At 41.9% G+C, this 24,053-nt stretch overlaps 1 protein-coding gene across 1 annotated transcript in view; it reads right to left on the bottom strand.

Moving 5' to 3' along the window:
• Positions 1-24,053, bottom strand: part of ttc17 (tetratricopeptide repeat domain 17) — a 111,906-nt gene that overhangs the window by 62,551 nt on the left and 25,302 nt on the right. Inside the window, exons 7-15 of the mRNA XM_067994048.1 lie at positions 23,311-23,458; positions 20,864-21,003; positions 20,276-20,436; positions 14,938-15,050; positions 12,690-12,842; positions 8,411-8,517; positions 6,885-7,059; positions 5,508-5,576; positions 3,099-3,323 (exon numbers count right to left, since the gene is read on the bottom strand). Of these exons, the coding sequence (XP_067850149.1) occupies positions 3,099-3,323; positions 5,508-5,576; positions 6,885-7,059; positions 8,411-8,517; positions 12,690-12,842; positions 14,938-15,050; positions 20,276-20,436; positions 20,864-21,003; positions 23,311-23,458 (1,291 nt within the window). The remainder of the gene's footprint in view (positions 1-3,098; positions 3,324-5,507; positions 5,577-6,884; positions 7,060-8,410; positions 8,518-12,689; positions 12,843-14,937; positions 15,051-20,275; positions 20,437-20,863; positions 21,004-23,310; positions 23,459-24,053) is intronic.

Genomic DNA, 24,053 nt, shown 5'->3' with positions numbered 1-24,053 from the left:
GGTGGTAGAGGTCGCAGGTTTGGGAGGTGCTGTCGAAGAAGCCTTGGCGAGTTGCTGCAGTGCATCCTGTGGATGGTACACACTAAAGCCACTGAGCGCCGGTGGTGAAGGGAGTGAATGTTTAGGGTGGTGGATGGGATGCCAATCAAGTGGGTTGCTTTGTCCTGGATGGTGTCGAGCTTCTTGAGTGTTGTTGGAGCTGCACTCATCCAAGCAAGTGGAGAGTATTCCATCACGCTCCTGAATTGTGCCTTGTAGATGGTGGAAAGGCTTTGGGGAGTCAGGAGGTGAGTCACTCGCCGCAGAATACCTAGCCTCTGACCTGCTCTTGTAGCCACAGTATTTATATGGCTGGTCCAGTTAAGTTTCTGGTCAATGGTGACCCCCAGGATGTTGATGGTGGGGGATTCGGTGATGGTAATGCCATTGAATGTCACGGGGAGGTGGTTAGACTCTCTCTTGTTGGAGATGGTCATTGCCTGGCACGAATGTTACTTGCCACTTATGAGCCCAAGCCTGGATGTTGTCCAGGTCTTGCTGCATGCGGGCAGGGACTGTTTAGTTATCTGGGGAATTGCAAATGCAACTGAACACTGCAATCAACGGCGAATAGTCCTGCTTTTGACCTTATGATGGAGAGGTCATTGATGAAACAGCTGAAGATAGTCAGACATCGGACACTGCCCTGAGGAACTCCTGCAGTAATTTCCTGGGGCCGAGATGAGTGGCCTCCAATAACCACCACAATCTTCCTTTTTGCCAGGTAGGACTTCAGCCACTGGAGAGTTTTCCCCCTGATCGCCATTGACTTCAATTTTACTAGGACTTCTTCAAGCCACACTCGGTCAAATGCTGCCTTCATGTCAAGGGCAGTCACTCACCACATTTCTGGAATTCATGTCTTGTGTCCAGGTTTGGCTGTAATGAAGTCTTCAGCAGAGTGGTCCTGGCATAATACAAACTGAGCATCAGTGAGCAGGTTATTGGCGAATAGGTGCCACTTGACAGCGCTGTTGATGACTCTTTCCATCACTTTGTTGATGATTGGGAGTAGGCCGATAGGGTGGTAATAGGCTGGTTTGGATTTGTCCTGCTTTTTGAGGACTGGACATATCTGGTCAATTTTCCACATCGTTGGCTAGATGCCAGTGTTGTAGCTGTACTGGAATGGCTTGGATAAGGGCGTGGCCAGTTCTGGAGCAAAGGTCTTCAGCAATACAGCCGGGATGTTGTCAGAGCCGTTTCTTGAAGTCACGGGAAGTGAATCAAATTAGTTGGAGACTGTCATCCGCGATAGTGGGGACCTCAAGAAGAGACGGAGAAGGATCATCTACTTGGCACTTCTGGCTGAAGATACTTGTGAAGAGAGAACAGTGCTAAGGATTGCCAATGTTCACCATTATCCAGTGACCCCTACTGAAAAGGGTGTGTGTGGACGTCATGAGAACAAAAACTGAATCATGTCATGTCCCTACGGTTTAATCATCTGCCAATGGGCACCTGGGCAACAAAATGAAGGGGCTGCCAGCACGTATGGTGCCATATCTCAGCAAAGAATCAGTATTTTAAGGAAAGGAAAAGAGAAAAAAAAATGGGGAGACAACTGGAAAAGAAAGCAAAACACAGCGAATCGGGAGCTTAAAATCATTAAATATTTTGAATAACAATCCATGAAGTGCAAAGATATTGCTTTAAGCTTGTTGCACATTACATCTTCTGCACCCAGATGTTTCAGGTTCTAACAAACTTAGATTTTATCTACAGGCTCAATGGCACCACCAGTGGACACCTAGGGTCATTGCAATTGTTTATAAAGAGAAATTCAGTGGAACATAAGAACAGGAGTCGGCTACTCAGCCCCTCGAGCCTGTTCCGGCATTCAATTAGATCATACCTGATCTGTATCTTAATTCCATCTACCTGCCATGGTTCTGTAACCCTTTCCTGACAAAAATCTATCAATCTCAGTTTTGAAATTTTCAAATTGACCTAGCCTCAACAGCTTTTTGGGGGAGTGTTCCAGATTTCCACTATCCTTTGTGTGAAGAAGTCCTTCCCGACATCACCCCTGAACAGCTTAGCTCTAATTTTAAGGTTATGCCCCCTTGTTCTGGACTCTCCCATTAGAGGAAATATTTTCTCTTTATCTACGTATCAAATCCTTTAATCATCTCAAACACTTCAATTAGATCACTCCTTAATATTCTATATTCAAGGGACTATGCCACTTGTCCTTATAATTTAAACTGTTTAGCCCAGGTAATACTCTGGTGTATCTGCGCTGCACCCCTTCCAAGGCCAATATATCCTTCCTGAGATGCAGTGTCCAAAACTGAACACAGTACTCTAAATGGGGTCTAACCAGAGCTTTATACATCTAACATAACTTACATCGAGTTACACTGAAACTACAGCACAGAAACAGGCCATTTGGCCCAACTGGTCTATGCCGGCGTTTATGCTCCATACCAGCCTCCTCCCTCCACCCCGCCCCCCAACTTCATCTAAACCTATCATCATACCCTTACATTCCTTATAGTCTAGTCCCCTTGAGATAAAGGCCAATATTCCATTAGCCTTTTAAATTATTTTTTGTACCTGTCCACTGCTTTTTTGTGATTTCTGTACTTGGATTTTTAAGTCTCTCTGTTCTTCCACAGTTCCTAGCTTGTCACTATTTAGAAAATACTCTAATTTATCTTTGAGATAATCCAAAGTAGATGAACTTATACTTCGCCGCATTGAACTCCATCTGCCAGTTTTGCCCACTCACTTACTCTATCAATGTTCTTTTACAATTATTTAAATCAAAAAGTTGTAAAGTTTGATTTTAAATGTGACTTTTACTGAAACAAAAAAAAAATGCCAACTGCTATAATACTACCATAGTTTAAGTTACTTTAGATGTAATGTGCAAAGTTAATCTTAGAACCTGTGCTGTAATGATGTACAATGCAGGTTAGATTATGTACTTTAAGGTTAACCTTTTATACACTAACCATTTCATGATCACTTTAATGAAATAATAAAATGCATTTAACTTTTGACTATTTATTGATTCGATGCGGTGGAAATAATTTATTTCCTGGATAACTTACCTCTGTGCTGTTAATAACAAGTGCTTTTTGCAAAAGAGCAGTAGCATCCTGATGTAGCTCAATGTGAATTAGTAGGTTAGCCAAATTGACCAGTGGAATGTCCATATAATCTTCTGGAACCAAATTCAGCGCTTGTCTCAGACAGGCAAGAGCAGAGGTAGTATTCCCAATTGCTCGCCAGTACAGACCTGCTTCATTCAACAGTAGCCACATTGGAGCACTTTGCTGGAAGAAAAACAGATCTTTTGATTTTCAAATAAAATAACAGTGCACTTCTCCATTAAAATCAATGAGTACATCAATCAAGAAATAATGTTAATTAAATAAGGCACAGTCAACAGTTATATGAATTCAAAAGGTTTCTATCCAGTCATGTATACATTACAATTTTCTAATATATCTATAATAGATAGGTATAGTGAGAATAACTTGTTCTGTCTTGTATGAATATGATGAGTGAGAATAACTTGTTCTGTCTTGCATGGGTATGATGAGTGTAAAATGAAGCTTGACATTAACTGGACACAGTTAATGTCAAGCTAATTAATTTCACAACAGTCGGAAAAGTTATATTGTTCAGTCATCACAATGGCACCTCTCTTTCACAGTTGCCCCATGGCTGTAAAATAAGCAAAATGAACTTAAACCTACATTGCACAGTTAATCTTCAGGTTAACCAGTGAACAATGGTTTGGGAGCAGTAATTCACAGAACTATTAGGAGCTAAAGGGTTAGTAGTATCATTTTAACAGTATAAGTGGCTAAAAGATTCACAACATTTTAATCGCAATTGATTCTATTCAAGTAAGCTGGCATAAAACTGGTACGGTACTGAAAAATTGGCTATTTTACATCTACATTAAATGGAAATTTCTTATCTGTTTGTGGACAGGGAGCACAAATGCTACAGGTTAATATTAAATACAGGATAATTTGGTAAGAGGATTTATTTCATAAATGTTAAAAACTCATCATTCATACAGTGCAAATCAGTTACATAAGTGTAGGATAGACAGAATGAGGTGGTGAAACAAACATCTGGAACTAAGACAGAGTATCAATGTATAGTAACTCAAAATTAGACAGGAATATAATTGATTCAACAATTAAGCAACAGGAGTATGACTATCATGGAAATACCCAGCAGGTCAGACAGCATCTGTGGAAAAACAGAAGTCAGTCGAAGGTGCAAGCTTTCCTCGGGACAAGGAGATATTACAGATGAACAGAATTTAAAAAAGCAACATAACGGAAAGGAGAAGGGAGAAACATAGGAAAAGAAACAGAATGTCCTGTGAAGTGACAGAGTGGAGAACAAAGCATGATTAAATGGCAGATGTGATATAAGAGCACAGACCACTCCACCAGTCGTGTTCCAACAGAAGGGGGGGGGGGGGGGTGGGGAGAAGTGCCTATTCCAAGTATCAACCCACTCCCTCCCCCCCCCTCCCCATCCTCAAACACCAGCACCCCACCCCACACACCACATTGCCAGCACAGAATGCCAGAGAGAAAATGGGAGTTGTAGGTAAGGACTGAAGTTGTTAAAATCACTGTTAAGGCCAGAGGGCTGCAAAGTGCCTAGTTGAAAGATTAGGTGCTGTTTTTGTTTTTAAGGTTTCCAGTATGTGCAGTATGTTTTTTTGTTTTGATTGCATCATGCTTGGTTTACACCATTTGTCTTTTCTGGTTAATTCTGCAGATAATTTCTAAGAACCATTTAAGCAGTTTAAGGGGAAGAAAATTCTAGGAAAAGTTCTTTCCCATTTTAGACAGTAAAACACTCATCAGAATTTTAAATAGCTCTTAATTTTAAATAGTCTCACACTCCTACTGCATCTTATGGAGCCGCTCTGTAATGCGCCACAATACTTCTCATCAGTGATGCCACCAGAGCTGCCTAGCAGGGAGGAAGAACTGATTTGATGGACTCCATGTGGTTAAGAAAATTTTCAGAAAATTGAACAAAATTTTGGTGACTACTATTTTATTCCACATAAACGGAGTACTTTGATCAAAAAGTACTTCCCCTAAACTTCCCTTTCAAATTTAGAAATAAGGAACATAAAAGAACATTAAGAATGAGGCTTACAATATTTGTTCAAGAAACATAAAATACTTGCACAGGAGACATAAACCATTTACTGTAAAATAATCACTGGTCAGGATATGAAGAATATCGGATAATGTTAAATAGGTATGTTTGCGGAATTTACTTTTGGGAAGCAACGAGCAATTTTGGAATACTTCTTCCCCCTCGACAGAAGTAAGCTGGTACAGTCCACAAATGACAACATTCTACACATTTAAAAAAAAAATCACCAGTCATATGGAAGATGTTTAAAGTGATACAGACTGTTCGGACTTTACACTCATCTCTAATCTGACATATAAAAATTATTTGCTCACCTTTTCAATAGCTTGTGAAATCACCTCTCCAACTTGCTCCTCAGTAATACTCAAGTGGGAAAACAGAGCCTGTTCAAATGTAAGCAAATTACAGTTGTAATTCAAAGATACAAAAAGCATTCTGCATGATGTATTGTACATTCTCTATGCACTGTAGGTCTTAGCAGCATACAAGCAAAAATAAACCGTAACCATCTCCAATACGAAGGCAACTACTACTTCAGAGTAGGTCAGCATATCTCAAACGCTTTGAAACATCCGAGACAGCAAGGCATCATTGAAGTCTTTCTTTAAATAGATGGAAGCACATTTGATCAATGTGAACCTATTTGTTTCAAATTTAATAAAATGGGAAATATTACATTTTACAACTGTTAAGCATTTTCCACTGTATATCAGTACTGTTCATCCAGTCAGTAAACTGCAAAATTATTTCAATGCATTAATTTAATCTGGTGTGACCTGTATTAACCTTTGCATTCCTGTTTTAAATGAAATCACAAATACCATTTGTGGTACTTTCATCACACTTACAAGTCAGTTTCTCGTCATCGTGCTGTACAAATAGAAAATGGTACTGTTCTCTACCATATTTCCGGTGTTTGGTAAAGGGGATTTATTTATTAGGAAAATAGAGGATGTAAACAAATGGCTGGCCAACTGGTGAAACAATAATTAAGCCATTTTCCTAAGCAACTGGACTGTTTTTAGCATAAAAAGGGAATGATATGGGAAAGTTGGGCTGCACCATGTGGCTGGATCCACAAGATGTGCCAGGAACATAGAGTCAGCAATTGCAAAATGTTTAAACTAGACGGGGGAAAGCAGGGAGGTGACTGGATCCGATACAAGACTGATAGAAAGGGACGATAGCCAACAAACTAGCATGAATTTACCAATTAAGGAAGAAATACTGGATCCAGTTTTCAGTAAGTCAGACACCAAAGGGAAAAGAGGAAGAAAACCTTTACTAAAGTACATATACACAAATGCTAGAAGCATTTGTAGCAGAACGCCTGAACTAGGGACCCTTGGAGCAATAGGAAATTAGGAAGTAATAGGACAACAAGAGAACCAGCAGGCAAGAGGTGAGAACCATAAAGGATGCCAAGAGATAGTGATGTTAAAACATGAAACTACTGAAATACCCTCAATTTACATCTATTAGCATGCAATTAAAACAAACTGAGCAGAACTGTTTGTGGGTCCCAACAATGCTCACGCCCAGCCTGTGGTCTCCTTGATCCCTTGCAGGCTCTGGCACCAACTTCTCTTTCACTGAAACATGCAGTAATAGCACCTAGACGGTGCATTACCAGTGGCTCAGGATTCAACAAGACCTGTACAATGTGGCTTTTAGTTAAGAAAAATTATTACCTGCTTGGCATGGTTGTCTGGTATTCCAGATTTCAAATCTGGCCTGTTTTCCAGTTCTTTCACCAGCTGGTAGAGTTTTTCATTATTGCGTAAATCTAACATGGAAGAACAGTCTGGAAGGTGGCCAGCCACATCACTATCTTGGTTTCCTGAAGGTGTCAGAAGCGATCGGACACTGGCAAAAAGAAAAAATTCTCAATAATTTACTGGTTCAAAAGATTAATCAAACAGGTCAAATTTACCAGAAATAGAAAGTATCAAATGCCTTTCATGCAGCTTATATATTGATGATGTACTATTAGCAAGCAATACCTGATCAATGTGTGTTTAAGTTACATTATTTCCCCATGTTGTCTAAATATAAGCTCACATTAATGTGACACAGGGTGGCAGTGTCATCATTATTTGGGGCATATGGCTGTTATCACATTGCTCCATTTTGGACATCTGAAAACTGATTTTCTTGAAAACTATTTCTTTTCAAGAACATATATAGGCCATCCTTTCAAGGTATTAACACACCTCGGGATTGAAATAACTGACAACTGCTCAAGTTTCACTCCTTTGATTTATATAATCTGAACCCCTTGTGCTGCCAGTTTTATAACACATTCCAAGCCATATACACCTACTAAGAAAAGGATTAAAAAAGTATACAAAATTTTAAATCCAGAAATTAAATCTGTACTACATTATTGTTTTGTGGCTATGGTGTTACTGCAGCTTAGAAAAACACTTTGCTGTGTTTGGTTGATGACATATTTCCCCAGTACCTTACAAAATAACTACTCAATGAAGCTACAAACAGATAAACATGTCTAAAACAAAATGAGGTCCTTTGTGGTATAACATGATTGTTACTGCCATAAATCTCATCTCTGGTACAATAGGTCTGTGCGTGATCGTGCTTCGCATGAAATGTATTTAGATGTCTTCTAAAGCAGGTTTTTGAAAGTGTGTGTTTAGGGGACCTCCTACACTCCCAGGACCAATGGTTCAAAAATACAGCATCAGCTAAACGAAGGAAGAGAGTGAAACAAAATCTTTTAGCTCAGATGCAGGCCATTTGGCCCTACTTGCCCACACTGAATTTAGTTCCTTTCAGGAGGCTGATTTTGCAGAGTTCCTACTTTCTCCTCAAACTAACCCTATTTTCTTGCTTTCTTCAAGTAATTATCCAGTTCCTTCTTAAATGCTGTAACTGATTTAGCATTGAGAATTTTGGCAGATCTTGCAAAACATAACAGAAATGTTTAATGTGCATTTAAAATAATCTGTAATTAAGAATCAGATTAACCAAAGTAAACAGTAATTTGTTTCATATAGCATGGTCTATGTCTAGTGAAAATATAAGTCATTTCCAGATGAGGGCATACCTTTTTTCGCTTGTTTTAATTATAACTTTTAAATAACAAATGTACTTATAGTTTAGAAAGTGTAAAAATGAAATAGCTGGAAGATTATAATCTTAAATTTTGGGCACAAATAGTACCTCAGTTTTCAAGCAACAGTATCCAAATCCTTACCCAAAACCTTTGTATTCTGGAGGTAGAAAGTATGTTGGAAGATCAGCTGCAATGGGAAGAGTAGGATAGGTGTGCATACAGTCCAACCTTTTGGGCCATAATATATCCTGCCAACATAAACAGCACAGAAATAAATATTAAATATTATAGTACTGTATTTGTTTTGTAACTTCATCTTACTGTATTTTTCTTGAACATCTACCAAAATGTATTCCAGTAAATTTCCAAGGTGTATTATGAAGTAAAAGACAAATACCTGAACACATGGGACGTGTTCATTTATGTAATTTCTGAACAATAAAATCCAGAGTCATGAGTTCAAATCCTGCCACGGCATCTGGTGAATTTAAATTAAATTTAAAAAAAACTAGTATCAGTCACGCTGGCCATGAAACTATCGGATTGTCGTAAAAACCCATTTAGTTCACTAATGTCCTTTAGGGAAGGAAACCTGCTGTCCATACCTGGTCAGGCCTATAGGTGACTCCAGACCCACAGCAATGTGGTTGATTCTTAAATCGCCTTCTGAAATGGCCCAGCAAGCCACTCAGTTGTAAAATCTCGCTACGAAAAGTCATAAGAATAAAACCGGACGGACCAGCTGGCATTGGACCACTAGGCACCTGACACGACAAAGGCAAACCAAGCCCAGTCGACCCTGTAAAGTCCTCCTCACTAACATCTGGGGACTTGTGCCAAAATTGGGAGAGCTCTCCCACAGACTAGTCAAGCAACAGCCTGACATAGCCATACTCAGAATCATCAGCCAACGTCCCAGGCTCTTCCATCACCATCCCTGGGGATGTCCTGTACCACCGGCAGGACAGACCCACCAGAGGTGGCGGTACAGTGATATACAGTCAGGAGGGAGTGGCCCTGGGAGTCCTCAATATTGACTCGGACCCCATGAAATCTCAGGGCATCAGGTCAAACATGGGCAAGGAAACCTCCTGCTTATCACCACCTACCGCCCTCCCTCAGATGATGAATCAGTACTCCTCCATGTTGAACACTACTTGGAGGAAGCACTGAGGGTAGCAAGGGCCTAATGTACTCTGGGTGGGGGACTCCAATGTCCATCACCAAGAGTGGCTCAGTAGCACCATGACTGACCGAGCTGGCCGAGTCCTGAAGGACATAGCTGCCAGACTGGGCCTGCGGCAGGTGGTGAGTGAACAAACACGAGGGAAAAACTTACTTGACCTCGTCCTCACCAATCTACCCGTCGCAGATGCATCTGTCCATGACAGTATTGGTAGGAGTGACCACCGCACAGTCCTCGTGGAGACGAAGTCACGTCTTTGCACTGAGGACACCATCCAACGTGTTGTGTGGCACTACCACCATGCTAAATGGGATAGATTCAGAACAGATCCAGCAGCTCAAAACTGGGCATCCATGAGGTGCTGTGGGCCATCAGCAGCAGCAGATTTGTATTCCAGCACAATCTGTAACCTCATGGCCTGGCATATTCCCCACTCAACCATTACCAACAAGCCAGGGGATCAACCCTGGTTCAATGAGGAGTGTAGAAGAGCATGCCAGGAGCACCACCAGGCATACCTAAAAATGAGGTGCCAACCTGGTGAAGCTATAACACAGGACGACATGCATGCTAAACAGTGGAAGCAACATGCTATAGACAGAGCTAAGCGATTCCACAACCAACGGATCAGATCAAAGCTCTGCAGTCCTGCCACATCCAGTCGTGAACGGTGGAGGACAGTTAAACAACTAACGCGAGAAGGAGGCTCTGTAAACATCCCCATCCTCAATGATGGCAGAGTCCAGCACGTGAGTGCAAAAGACAAGGCTGAAGCATTTGCAACCATCTTCGCTGGATACAGCAAAGGCTATGGGCCCCGACAACATCCCGGCTATAGTGCTGAAGACTTGTGCTCCAGAACTAGCTGCGCCTCTAGCCAAGCTGTTCCAGTACAGCTACAACACTGGCATCTAGCCGACAATGTGGAAAATTGCCCAGGCATATTCTGTCCACAAAAAGTAGGACAAATCCAATCTGGCCAATTACCGCCCCATCAGTCTACTCTCAATCAGCAGCAAAGTGACGGAAGGTATCGTCGACAATGCTATCAAGCGGCGCTTACTCACCAATAACCTGCTCACCGATGCTCAGTTTGGGTTCCGCCAGGACCATTCGGCTCCAGATCTCATTACAGCCTCGGTCCAAACATGGACAAAAAGAGCTGAATTCCAGGTGAGGCGAGAGTGACTGCCCTTGACATCAAGGCAGCATTTGACCGTGTGTGGTACCAAGGAGCCCTAGTAAAATTGAAGTCAATGGGAATCAGGGGGAAAACTCTCCAGTGGCTGGAGTCATACCTAGCACAAAGGAAGATGGTAGTGGTTGTTGGAGGCCAATCATCTCAGCCCCAGGACATTGCTGCAGGAGTTCCTCAGGGCAGTGTCCTCGGCCCAACCATCTTCAGCTGCTTCATCAATGACCTTCCCTCCATCATAAAAGGTCAGAAATGGAGATGTTCGCTGATGATTGCACAGTGTTCAGTTCCATTCGCAACCCTTCAAATAATGAAGCAGTTCGAGCCCGCATGCAGCAAGACCTGGACAACATCCAGGTTTGGGCTGATAAGTGGCAAGTAACATTCGCGCCAGACAAGTGCCAGGCAATGATCATCTCCAACAAGAGTCTAACTACCTCCCCATGACATTCAACGGCATTACCATCGCCGAATCCCCCACCATCAACATCCTGGGGGTCACCATTGACCAGAAACTTAACTGGACCAGCCATATAAATACTGTGGCTACAAGAGCAGGTCAGAGGCTGGGTATTCTGCGACGAGTGACTCACCTCCTGACTCCCCAAAGCCTTTCCACCATCTGCGAGGCACAAGTCAGGAGTGTGATGGAATACTCTCCACTTGCCTGGATGAGTGCTGCTCCAACAACACTCTAGAAGCTCGACACCATCCAGGACAAAGCAGCCCGCTTGATTGGCACCCCATCCACCACCGGCGCACCGTGGCTGCAGTGTGTACCATCCACAGGATGCACTGCAGCAACTCACCAGGGTTTCTTCGACAGCACCTCCCAAACCCGCGACCTCTACCACCCAGAAGGACAAGAGCAGCACGTATATGGGAACAACACCACCTGCATGTTTCCCTCCAAGTCACACACCATCCTAACTTGGAAATATATCGCCGTTCCTTCATCATCACTGGGTCAAAATCCTGGAACTCTCTTCCTAACAGCACTGTGGGAGAACCTTCACCACACAGACTGCAGCGATTCAAGAAAGCGGCTCACCACCACCTTCTCAAGGGCAATTTGGGATGGGCAATAAATGCTGGCCTCGCCAGCGACGCCCACATCCCATGAACGAATAAAAAAAAAATGACCTTATACAAAAGAAGTATTTTTTCACCTCGCCCTATTCCCAGCCAACAAAAGTGGGTCGGCAACCTGCTATCATAAGTCTGACTACTCCACTTTGCAATTTGTCGTACAGAGGTACACCAGTGCAAGCTAGGGTTACACTCCTTTGAATTTTTCTTTCTTACTTCCTGTATGGGACTGGGGAATAGAAAAAGCATAAGCTTCTACACAACTGGCTAATCAGAAATGCAGACAGTGCCCAATCACTCTGTGGAGCAGTGTACTTGAATGCCAGTGCTCTGCCTCCCTATTCTTTTTCAGCTCTGCTGTGAAAATGGTCACAATGGTCATTAAGGAGCTCACAAAAACCCTGTAATCTGTCATTAGTGTCATACCAAAGTAGACTGGCCCAATAAAAACACCCCAAAAAGTCTTGTAGCACAACATTTATAACAGAGTCAGACCTACTGAGAGTATGTCGATCCTACACAAACATCGAGTTGAAACAATTGATAAAACTACTTTTTAAAATTAATCCTTCATTGTCAGGGGATCGCTTCAACAACTGTTGTTCAAACAATGGAAAGTAAAAGATTACATAAGACCATAAAAAAATCAATTATGTCATTGGGAAATAATGAAAAATAAAAAAGGAATGCTACATGAATAGATTCAAACTAAAACCAGAGACTTCACCAGGCTATGAATGGGTGAAACCTTGAAGAAAACTGTATTGCAGAGTTTTATATATAGTTTTGGCTTGCAGGAATAATGTTTTGGTTCAACTATATTCTGAATCTTACAGGAACAATATTCTTAAAGTTCCCAATCAAAACAAATACCTGGAGAAAAGAAAGAAAACAAGCTGTACAAACATGACCCCAATGTAGACATCCCTATCTCCTTCCCCATTACTTACATTGCAGCTTGAGAAATCCTTTCCCCATACATTCAACACTGATCGACCTGCTGGTGATGTTGGGAATTGCAGCCTTATGTCGCTCCAAGTCATATTCATTCCAAACCTCATCTCAACGGGCGTCATACTGGAGGTGGAACTGTCCTCGCCAAACTGAAAGAGGAAATGTATACTTGCATGTCTTTCACTATCCCTTTTTAAATAATCATTAAAATATTGACTCTACGCAATGTTCCAATAATGTAGGATATACTGAGTACAGAGCCACAGAGTGGTCCAGTGAAGCTTTCTTCGTGATTACCCAAACTCAGTTAAGCCTTCTGGAGAAGGTAGCAAGTGGAGGCTTGCAGATTTCCAAAAGGGAAAAAATAAGGGGAAAGTTTGGTAGAGACATGACCTTTTGTGCAAACTAGTTCTCCTCCTGTGGCACTGCCCAGAGGTAATCCAGGGCCTGGAGTGGGCTTCTGACATCTGCTACAGTCCTGCTGCAAGTTAAAAGCAACAATGTTTCACCCATAACTGTAATAATGCAAATTTATCAAAGAAATACACATTATTGACATGAAGAAAAAAATACTATACACCTGAAGCTGAAAGATAAAAAGGTCTCCGATATATACTATACCCAAGGCTGAAAATTGGTTAAACCAGAGAAAGGGTGTTAGGGATAGAGAGACATGGCAAGGGGTCACTAGCAGGGTGCCAAATGGATCAGTGCTGAAGCCACTGCTGTTTTGAGTGTATATAAATGATTTGGTTACGGGGACAGAAATAAAGCTATGGAAGTTTACAGACGATAGCAAATAGCGGGGGATAAACAATAGGGGACAGATAATTAATATAAAGGGAACGCCTCGATTTTAAAATTCTCATCCTGGTTTTCAAATCCCTCCACGGCCTCACCCCTCCTTATCTCTGTGACCTCCTCCAGTTCTGCAACCCTCCGAGATCTCTGCGCTCCTCCAATTCTTGCCTCTTGCGCATTTCTGATTTTAATCCCTCCACCATTGGAGGCTATGCCTTCAGCTTCCTAGGCCCCAAGCTCTGAAATTCCCTCCCTAAACCTCTCTTCCTATCTCCTCCTTTAAGACGCTCCTTAAAACCTACCTCTCGCCTGTCCTAATATCTCCTAATGTGGCTCGGTGTCAAATTTTGTTTGATAATCGCTCCCGTGAAGCGCCTTGGGACATTTTACTTTGTTAAAGATGCTATATAAATGTAAGTAGTTGTTGTAATAATGTTTGAGATTGCCACAAACTCTAGAAACATGGGTTCCAAGCCAAAGAAAATGCATAGACAGTTTACAGTTAACTACTTTATACATAGGGTGGTGAACATGTGGAATGGGCAGTGCAGAGAATTTAAAAAGAATCAATAGGTATTTAAGGGAGTGGGCAATTTGGAGTGTTCATTTTTGGGACTGGCCAGATAATTGAAAAATCGTTTCCAATCCTGTATAGGAACAGGAGTAGGTCATTCAGCCTCTCGAGTCTGTTGTGCCATTCAATGAGATCATGGCTGATCTGTATCCTAAATCCATCCACCCACCTTGGCTCCATATCCCTAATACCCTTGGGCTAGCAAATATCTATCAATCTCAGATTTAAAATTATTAATTCAGCTAGCATCTACTCCTTTTTGTGGGAGAGAATTCCACATTTCTATCACCCTTTGCATGAAGGAGTGTTTCCTACCTTCTCCTGAATGGCCCTGGCTCTGAATATAAGGTTATATCCCCTTGTCCTAGACTCCCCAAACAGAGGAAAACGTTTCTTTCTATCTACCCTATCAATGCCTTTCAAAATCCTAAAAACCTCTATGAAATCACCCCTTAATCATCTATATTCCAGGGAATACAAGCCCATCCAAGTGCTAACCAGGCCCGACACTACTTAGCTTCTGAGCTCAGATGGGTCAGGCATGATCAGAGTAGCGCGGCCGTAGGCATAATCTGGCTTTGATTCACTTTAAGAAAAGACTTCCTGCGTACTTCATTATTATATCAGTGGGGTTAGTTTTGAGGATCATGGATTTTTAATTGGTTTTACACCATTAACATTGTTCTAAAAAAGTCAGCCCAGGGAGCCTAGAATTTCCTCATCTTACAACAGGTTAAGGAGGTGTATATAATGGGAGTGGAGTGAACTGAAAATAAACAGGTACATCAGCATTCTAAGCTGTGCCCAAATAGCTTTTATCTTGCATCAAACATGAATTGTTTAAACTGCTAGTTTTCTTCATTTTATACCTGTACATGTTCTACAGTGTCAAATAGGTCTCCTCTGGTATAGCGCACGGGACGATCCCACTGGCAGTGCAAAATTTGCTGTTTGTTAATCCAACGACAAATCTGGTGGTTTCCTAGAAAATAAAAACACAAATCAAGCAGTATTCTGCGTTTGGTATTATACCATTAACACTTAACTGTAAACTACTGATTCTCCCATGACATTGCTCATGGTAAGTTGGAGAGTACATTGGTTTATAATGATAAGAGTATTATATCATGAAACACACAATGTGTTATACAATATATAATTAATCTCTCTGGCACTATTGGTGGGAAAATGTTAGAGTCTGAATCAAGAAGATGCAATTTCTTTCTTTCTAATTTTTTTATTTCCTTTTCATTTCCATTTTTTGCCTCCCTCTTTTTCTCTCTCTATGCATCTTACTGACTTCAGTAGTTCATGCTCCTCATGGTCCCTGCGGAATGCTGAAAGAGGAGGGGGAAGATGTGTTTCCCTCCTTTTTCCTCAAATCGAGGATTCCCCTCCACTGTAGTCGACAGGGCCCTCGACTGTGTCCATCCAATTTCCCACACTTCTGCCCCTGCCCCTGCCCCCACCCCTTCCAGAACAGAGATAGGGTTCCCCTTGTCGTCACCTTCAATCCGACCAGCCTCCACATTCAACACATCATCCTCTGCCATCTCCAGCACGATGCCACCACCAAACACATCTTCCCCTCCCCTCCCAGCATTCCACAGGGACCGTTCCCTCCGCAACATCCTGGTCCACTCGTCAGCTGGAGGAGCTCGAACTCCGGATTTCGGACCTTGAGCAGCAGCTGGCATCACTGCAGTGCATCCGCGAGGCTGAGAGTTTTGTGGATAGCACGTGTCAGGAGACGGTCACCCTGCAGCTTAAGAGAGTTCAGGCAGAGAGGGACTGGGTAACCACCAGATAGACAAGGAGGACCAGGCTGGTAGTTCAGGAGTCCCCTGAGGGCATCTCACTCACCATCCAGTATTCAGTTCTGAATACTGGTGGGGGAAGAGGGTTCCCTTGATGAGTGCAGATCCAAGACCACAGCACCATGGGGGGACAGTTCTGGATTTAGTTCTTGGAAACAAAAAGGGGCAGGTAGCAGTGGGAGAGCACTTTGGTTGTATTTTGATCATAATACAGTTCGTTTTAGCATAGTTATGGAAAAGGATAAAGACAGAGCAAGAGTCAAATTTTTCAATTGGGGAAAGGCCATTTTACTAAACTGAAGTGATTTAGCAGAAATAAACTGGAAACAGCTGCTTGAAGGTAAATCAGTGTCGGAGCAGTGGGAGACATTCAAAGGGATGATTCAAGGAGTTCAGGGTAAACATGTTCCCACAAAGAAAAAGGGAGGGGCTGTTAAATCTAGAGCCCCCTGGATGTCAAGAAGCACTCAGGGTAAGATAAGGCAGAAAAAGAAAGCCTATCATAGACACTGGGAACTCAATACTACGGAAAGCTTATAGAAGTATACAAAGTGCAGGGGGTGAAGTTAAAAAGGAAATTAGGAAAGCTAAGAGAGGGCATGAAAAAATATTAGCAGGTAAAATCAAAGAAAACCCAAAGATGTTTTATAAATGCATTAAGAGCAAGAGGATAACTAAGGAAAGAGTAGGACCTATTCAAGACCAAAAGGGTAAACTATGTGTGGAGGCGGAAGATGTGGGCTTGGTTCTTAATGAATACTTTGCATCTGTCTTCTCAAAGGAGAGGGCTGATACAAGGATTGAAGTTAAGGAGGAAGTGTGTGAAATATTGGATGGGATAAACATTGTGATAGAGGAAGTATTAAGGGGATTGGCATCTTTGAAAGTGGGTAACTCACCAGGGCCAGATGAAATGTATCCCAGGCTGTTAAAAGAAGCCAGGGAGGAAATAGCGGAAGCTTTAACAATCATTTTCCAAACTTCACTAAATACAGGCATAGTGCCGGAGAATTGGAGGACTGCTTCCATCCTAGGGTCTTGAGGGAAGTGGCAGTAGGGATTGTGGATGCTTTGGTGATAGTTTTCCAAAATTCCCTGGACTCAGGAGAGGTCCCGGCAGATTGGAAAACTGCTAATGTAACACCGTTATTTAAAAAGGGTAGTAGGCAGAAGGCTGGAAATTATAGGCCAGTTAGCTTAACATCTGTGGTGGGTAAAATTTTGGAGTCTATTATTAAGGAGACAGTAACGGAACATTTAGATAAGCATAATTTAATAGGACAAAGTCAGCATGGCTTTATGAAGGGGAAGTCATGTCTGACAAATTTGCTTGAGTTCTTTGAGGAAATAACGTACAGGGTGGATAAAGGGGAACCAGTGGACATAGTGCATTTAGACTTCCAGAAGGCATTCGACAAGGTGCCACATAAAAGATTATTACTTAAGATAAAAAATCACGGGATTGGGGGTAACATTCTGGCATGGGTGGAGGATTGGTTATCGAACAGGAAGCAGAGAGTTGGGATAAATGGTTCATTTTCGGAATGGCAACCAGTAACCAGTGGTGTTCCACAGGGGTCGGTGCTGGGTCCCCAACTCTTTACAATCTATATTAACGATTTGGAGGAGGGGACCGAGTGCAACATATCAAAATTTGCAGATGATACAAAGATGGGAGGGAAAGTAGAGAGTGAGGAGGACATAAAAAACCTGCAGGGGGATATAGACAAGCTGGGTGAGTGGGCGGAGATTTGGCAGATGCAATATAATATTGGAAAATGTGAGGTTATGCACTTTGGCAGGAAAAATCAGAGAGCAAGTTATTTTCTTAATGGCGAGAGACTGGAAAGTACTGCAGTACAAAGGGATCTGGGGGTCCTAGTGCAAGAAAATCAAAAAGTTGGTATGCAGGTGATCAAGAAAGCCAACGGAATGTTGGCCTTTATTGCTAGGGGGATAGAATATAAAAACAGGGAGGTATTGCTGCAGTTATATAGGGTATTGGTGAGACCGCACCTGGAATACTGCATACAGTTTTGGTCTCCATACTTAAGAAAAGACATACTTGCTCTCGAGGCAGTACAAAGAAGGTTCACTCGGTTAATCCCGGGGATGAGGGGGCGGACATATGAGGAGAGGTTGAGTAGATTGGGACTCTACTCATTGGAGTTCAGAAGAATGAGAGGCGATCTTATTGAAACATATAAGATTGTGAAGGGGCTTGATCGGGTGGATGCAGTAAGGATGTTCCCAAAGATGGGTGAAACTAGAACTAGGGGGCATAATCTTAGAATAAGGGGCTGCTCTTTCAAAACTGAGATGAGGAGAAACTTCTTCACTCAGAGGGTGGTAGGTCTGTGGAATTTGCTGCCCCAGGAAGCTGTGGAAGCTACATCATTAGATAAATTTAAAACAGAAATAGACAGTTTTCTGGAAGTAAAGAGAATTAGGGGTTATGGGGAGCGGGCAGGAAATTGGACATGAAGCTGAGTTCGGATCGGTCAATGCCCTGTGGGTGGCGGAGAGGGCCCAGGGGCTGTGTGGCCGGGTCCTGCTCCTACTTCTTGTGTTCTTTAGATTTGTGGTTGGGATCAGATCAGCCATGATCTTATTGAATGGCGGAGCAGGCTCGAGGGGCCGATTGGCCTACTCCTGCTCCAATTTCTTATGTTCTTATGTACCACTGTGCAAAAAGGGAGCGAAGGATAGACCGAATGATTGCAGCTCAGTCAGCCTAACCTCAGTGGTGGGCAAATTATTGGAATCAATTCTGAGGGACAGGGTAAACTGTCACTTAGAAAGGCACGGACAGTCAGCACGGATTTGTTAAGCGGAGGTTGTGTCTGACTAAATTGATTGAATTTTTCGAGGAGGTAACAAGGAGGATCGATGATGGTAGCACAATTGATGTCATCTACATGGATGTTAGCAAGGCTTTTAACAAGGTCCCACATGGAAGGGTGATCAAAAAAGTAAAGGCCTATGTAATCCAAGGGAATGTGGCAAATTGGATTCAAAATTGGCTCAGTGGCAGGAAGCAAAGGGTAATGGTTAACGGGTGTTTTTGCGACTGGAAGGCTGTTTCCATTGGAGTGCCGCACGGCTTGGTACTAGGTCTTTTGCTTTTTGTGGTTTACATTACGTCGGGGGCATGATTAAGAAATTTGCGGATGACACAAAGAAAGGCCGTGTGATTGATAGTGAGGAGGAAAAGCTGTAGACTGCAGGAAGATATCAACGGACTGGTCATATGGGCAGAAAAGTGGCAAATGGAGTTCAATCCAGAGAAGTGTGAGGTAATGCATTTGAGGAGAGCAAACAAGGCAAGGGAATACAGAATAAATGGGAGGGTACTGAAAAGTGTAGAGGAAGTGAGGGACCTTGGAGTGCATGTCCACAAATCCCCGAAGGTAGCAGGCCAGGTAGATAAGGTGGTTAAGAAGGCACATGGAATGTTTTCCTTTATTAGCCAAGGCATAAGACATAAAAGCAGGGATGTTATGCTGGAACTGTATAAAACACTAGTTAGGCCACAGCTTGAGCACTATGCACAGTTCTAGTCACCACATTACAGGAAGGATATAATTGCACTAGAGAGGGTGCAGAGGAGATTTACGAGGATGTTGCCAGGACTGGAGAATTTTAGCTATGATGACAGATTGGATAGGCTGGGGTAGTTTTCCTTGCAACAGAGGAGGCGTACAATTGAGGTGTACAAAATTATGAGTGGCCTAGGTAGAGTGGATAGGAAGGACCTATTTCCCTTAGCGGAGGGGTCAATAACCAGGGGGCATAGATTTAAAGTGATTGTTAGAAGGATTAGAGCAGAAATGAGGGGGTCTGGAACTCACTGCCTGAGAGGGTGGTAAAGGCAGAAACCCTCAACTCATTTAAAAAATACCTGGATGTGCACCTGGAGACTGACCTGCAGGGCTACAGACCAAATGCGGGAAAGTGGGATTAGGCTGGGTGGCTCGTTTCTCAGCCGGTGTGGACACGATGGGCCGAATGGCCTCCTTCTGTGCCGTAAATTTTCTGATTCTATGATCTGAATGACTAAATGTGAACCAAATCAGCACGGTTAACTTGATAGACAGTGGATATTTGCCCTACAAACTTGTAATGCTACAAGGAGTGTGACACCAGAGATGACACAAGGCTTTTCAAATCATACAGATAATAAATTGTTTGGATACTTATTTTTGTCTAATAGTTGAACAACTTGAATGTATATTGCATGCCAGAAAAAGATAACCAGGTGATAAAATTGTGGTCGGTCACCAATGCAAAACAGCTATAACTACAGGCAGTAGTTAATATGGCCAGCTGAGTATAGTGAAAATTACAACAATGCTGTTTTACAACTTGCACCACAAGACATTGAATTTACCTAGCTGAGTCTCTTTAGCCATTTGTGTTTCATGGATTATATTTCTCAGCAGCTGCTCATCTTGCATAACTTTGTGCTTCTCCAGTAATTCCTGCTGTCTCAGGTAATTATCATGCTGTTTCTGGTACTCCTTCAGTTCATTTAACGTCCGCTGCAGAGATCTAAATATATGAAACAACACAATAGTCCCAATACGCAAAGGCAAAAATATCTGTAAATGGGATGAAGGTATGGCACAAACATGTAAATCTTACTTCCACTGCAAATCAACATTTTCTTGAGTTGTATTTGTAAAATATCTTTTTATGGAGACTGTTTTAGTGAGGTCCAAAATGACTCACTAATAATGCTCCTGTACTACAATTTGTACAGAATTGAAGGGTATATCGGTCCTTGGGATATATTTGATAGAAAAATACAGATGAGGGTTATTATTTAACTGGAGTTAGTTGTATGAATTATGATAGGACAGAAGAATAGATTTCCAGCAATGTCTCTTTCGGAAGAGAGGTATGGACTGAAAAAAAGCATCGAAGTTTGTGGGATTAAAAAAAATAGTAACCGTGTTTCCCCTCCACTCCACCATACCTGTGTTGTGCCTCCAGTTTTTGTTCCAGCTTCTGCTGGCATAAGACTGCATGCTTCCTTTTCATTGCATGTTCAAAACTAGGCCTTATAAGCAGTGCCTGATCATAGCATAGTACTGAATGGTTATACTCCCCCAACATCTGGAAAAGAAAAATACAAATTACATCAAAATTACATCCAAACTTAAGATACTGCTTAATCCTGGACACCATCCTATACTATATGCCATAATTGTCTAGGTGGTGCTTGATGATGCTACTGGTACCAGAAAGTGGAATATTCCTCCACTTCTTGATACTGATTTCTCTACTTAATGAATAGATGGCTGCTGAAATTATCTGGAATTTTTTTTTGACAATTTCCTTGTTTGTGTCATCTGCAGGTTCTTCATTCAGATTTGCTACCTAAACAAACAGTCATGTTGCTTGCAATCAACATTGTTCAAATAACACTGCTTTGTGGTTTTATTTATGGCATCCAAATCAAGATTTTTTGGCCCATGGACACTTTCCCTGCGTGACAGAGTGCAATGCTGAGTGTGGAAGACATGCACTAGATGCAGGCTTTGAATTCCATTGATACAGAATACAAAGTATAATGTAATTTAGAAATATATATGCTGAGAGACAATTATTCCACTCAGTTATAAATATTGTCAGATTTTTGAAGAATATTTCATATTACTGAATGTTTGGTTTCTTGTTCTTTCCCTATATTCTAACTTCTCATAGCATAACATACCAATTACATTGCTGGTTTCACAACACAATAATGCACCTTAACAGACTTAAACGCAGCAAAGAACATTTTCACACAGTCTATATGTAAAAAGCAACAACGGCCCATCTGGTAGCATTGGACTCAACTAGATGATCAGAATGTGAATTGGTGGGGGTTGGGGGGGGGGGGGGGTGGGTGGAAGGGAGAAGAAAATTGTCAAACATTTTAAAATGTTTAGTCAAAGGAACCAAAAGAATTATTTTTTTAAAAAAGTGAAGGTGGCCCAGCACAATGGGACAAAGATTTTCTCTCAAGTTAAATTCCTATTCTCCGATGTCTAAAAAAGATATGGGGGGGGGGGGGGGGGAAAGAGAATAAATGCAATACAACAGGCGTCGTAACAAATTTTATACTTGAAATTTGTACTTCTAGCCTGCCATTAAGTATCCCTGTGTCCATTACTACTAGCACTCAGGAAAACTGAAGAAGAAGAATACCTGATCCTGGTTAGATTAGAATGCAACATTTTCCTTCATCTTAATTTGCTTGCTGCAATGACTGTTGGCTCGAGTCGCATCATCACATCACACATACTAACCAACTCAGCCAGTTGTCCACATATAGATCAACAAATATATCTTCTTTCTTTTTATCCTACCTCTCACACTTTCCTTTAATCAATCTTCCTTCAACTTTTATCCCTATTCCTTGTAATGGAAGAGGACCCTCTTGAAGGTATACACAACATTTAACATGGCTAAGAGTTAATCACTATTTGAAATGTCCCAAATTCTTACTGCAGCTGAAGAGTGTCATGGCTCATGTTGTAACTTAACCAACATCAAGGACCACAAGCAAAAAACTATTTGCATTTCGACTGATGCGGCAAACAAAAATGTACAGAAATTCTTGTAGCAACTCTACAAATAATGGCAAAAATTCAACAGTTACGCGTTCTGAGCCAGATTTTTGATATGTGCATACAAAACAATGAATCTTCAAAATAAATGTACACAATCCATTCAAAATTTGAGTATCAAATCTATACAACTGTAATAGTTTCCTTTCTAGCTCCAATCTAAACTTGCTTGCACATACAGAGATGTTAGACAATAATGTACAGAAAAGATTTGTTGCACAAAACTTCCAAAACATTTCAAGTACACTAATAATGGAAACAAAATGAATCAAGGCACAGGTCAGGAGTGTGATAGAATACTCTCCACTTGCCTGGATGAGTGCAGCTCCAACAACACTCAAGAAGCTCGACACCATCCAGGCCCGCTTGATTGGCACCACATCCACCACACTAAACATTCACTCCCTTCACCACCAGTGCACCGTGGCTGCAGTGTGTACCATCCACAGAAAGCACTGCAGCAACTCGCCAAGGCTTCTTCGACAGCACCTCCCAAACCCGCAAACTCTACCACCTAGAAGGACAAGGGCAGCAGGCACATGGGAACACCACCACCTGCACGTTCCCCTCCAAGTCACACACCGTCCCGACTTGGAAATATATCGCCGTTCCTTCACTGTCGCTGGATCAAAATCCTGGAACTGCCTACCTACCAGCACTGTGGGAGAACCTTCACCACACGGACTGCAGCAGTTCAAGAAGACGGCTCAAGGGCAATTAGGGATGGGCAATAAATGCTGGCCTTGCCAGCAACGTCCACATCCCATGAACAAATAATAAAAAAAGAGAAAAGAGTCAGCATACTTACAGCATAAATGTTTCCAAGAGTGTAATGACTCGTGAGAAAGTCAGTGGACACATCCAGTGCTGCATGAACCAAAATAGCTGCATCGGCTGAGAAATGTGCTCGGTGCAGCACATTGGCCAAATTCATCAATGCTATATCTTTATGTTGCCTGTTTAAAAAAAAGTATACACATAGTGTAATGAAATTAATTTTTATAAGAAATTCACAAGTGCTTCAGCTCATTCACCAAATATATCCCATTAGTAATGAATAATAACTTGCATTATTGGATACAATTAGACCTCATTTCTATGCTCTCCCAAACTTGCAACAGGTTTTGTTACACAATGAATGAAGGGGTACAAACTGAAGATCTTAGCTACTGCTTCCAATACTCCTTGAATGCAAGTCTTTCTAAAATGCAAAGTCCTGGATTATTCTTTGTGTATTTGTATCACATGCAAGCATCATTTTTTTTTGTACAGGTTCACTGTTGGACCTTTCCACAAGTGCATAGAACACAACCATATCTAGGAGAGTTTAGGATTCTGATTCTGCTGCACTTGAAGCTTTTCAGGTTGTCATCTTAGGGCAGGTCTTGACACCACACCGTTGAGGAGGCAGAGCTAGACCCAGCAGGTTGACTGTCGTGCACAAATTTGTGCACTTTAGCCCCTTTAGCAGACAGAAATCTATTATTAAATTCCTTATGCAGACAATTATCCTATGTGACAGCAACATCGCATGGTGTGTACCATTCCACC

The sequence above is a fragment of the Heptranchias perlo genome, chromosome 12 (genome assembly GCF_035084215.1).
Source record: "Heptranchias perlo isolate sHepPer1 chromosome 12, sHepPer1.hap1, whole genome shotgun sequence".
Classification (NCBI taxonomy): Eukaryota; Metazoa; Chordata; class Chondrichthyes; order Hexanchiformes; family Hexanchidae; genus Heptranchias; species Heptranchias perlo.
The sequence above is the reverse complement of the archived record's forward strand: the minus strand, read 5'-3'. Positions and strand labels throughout refer to the sequence as shown.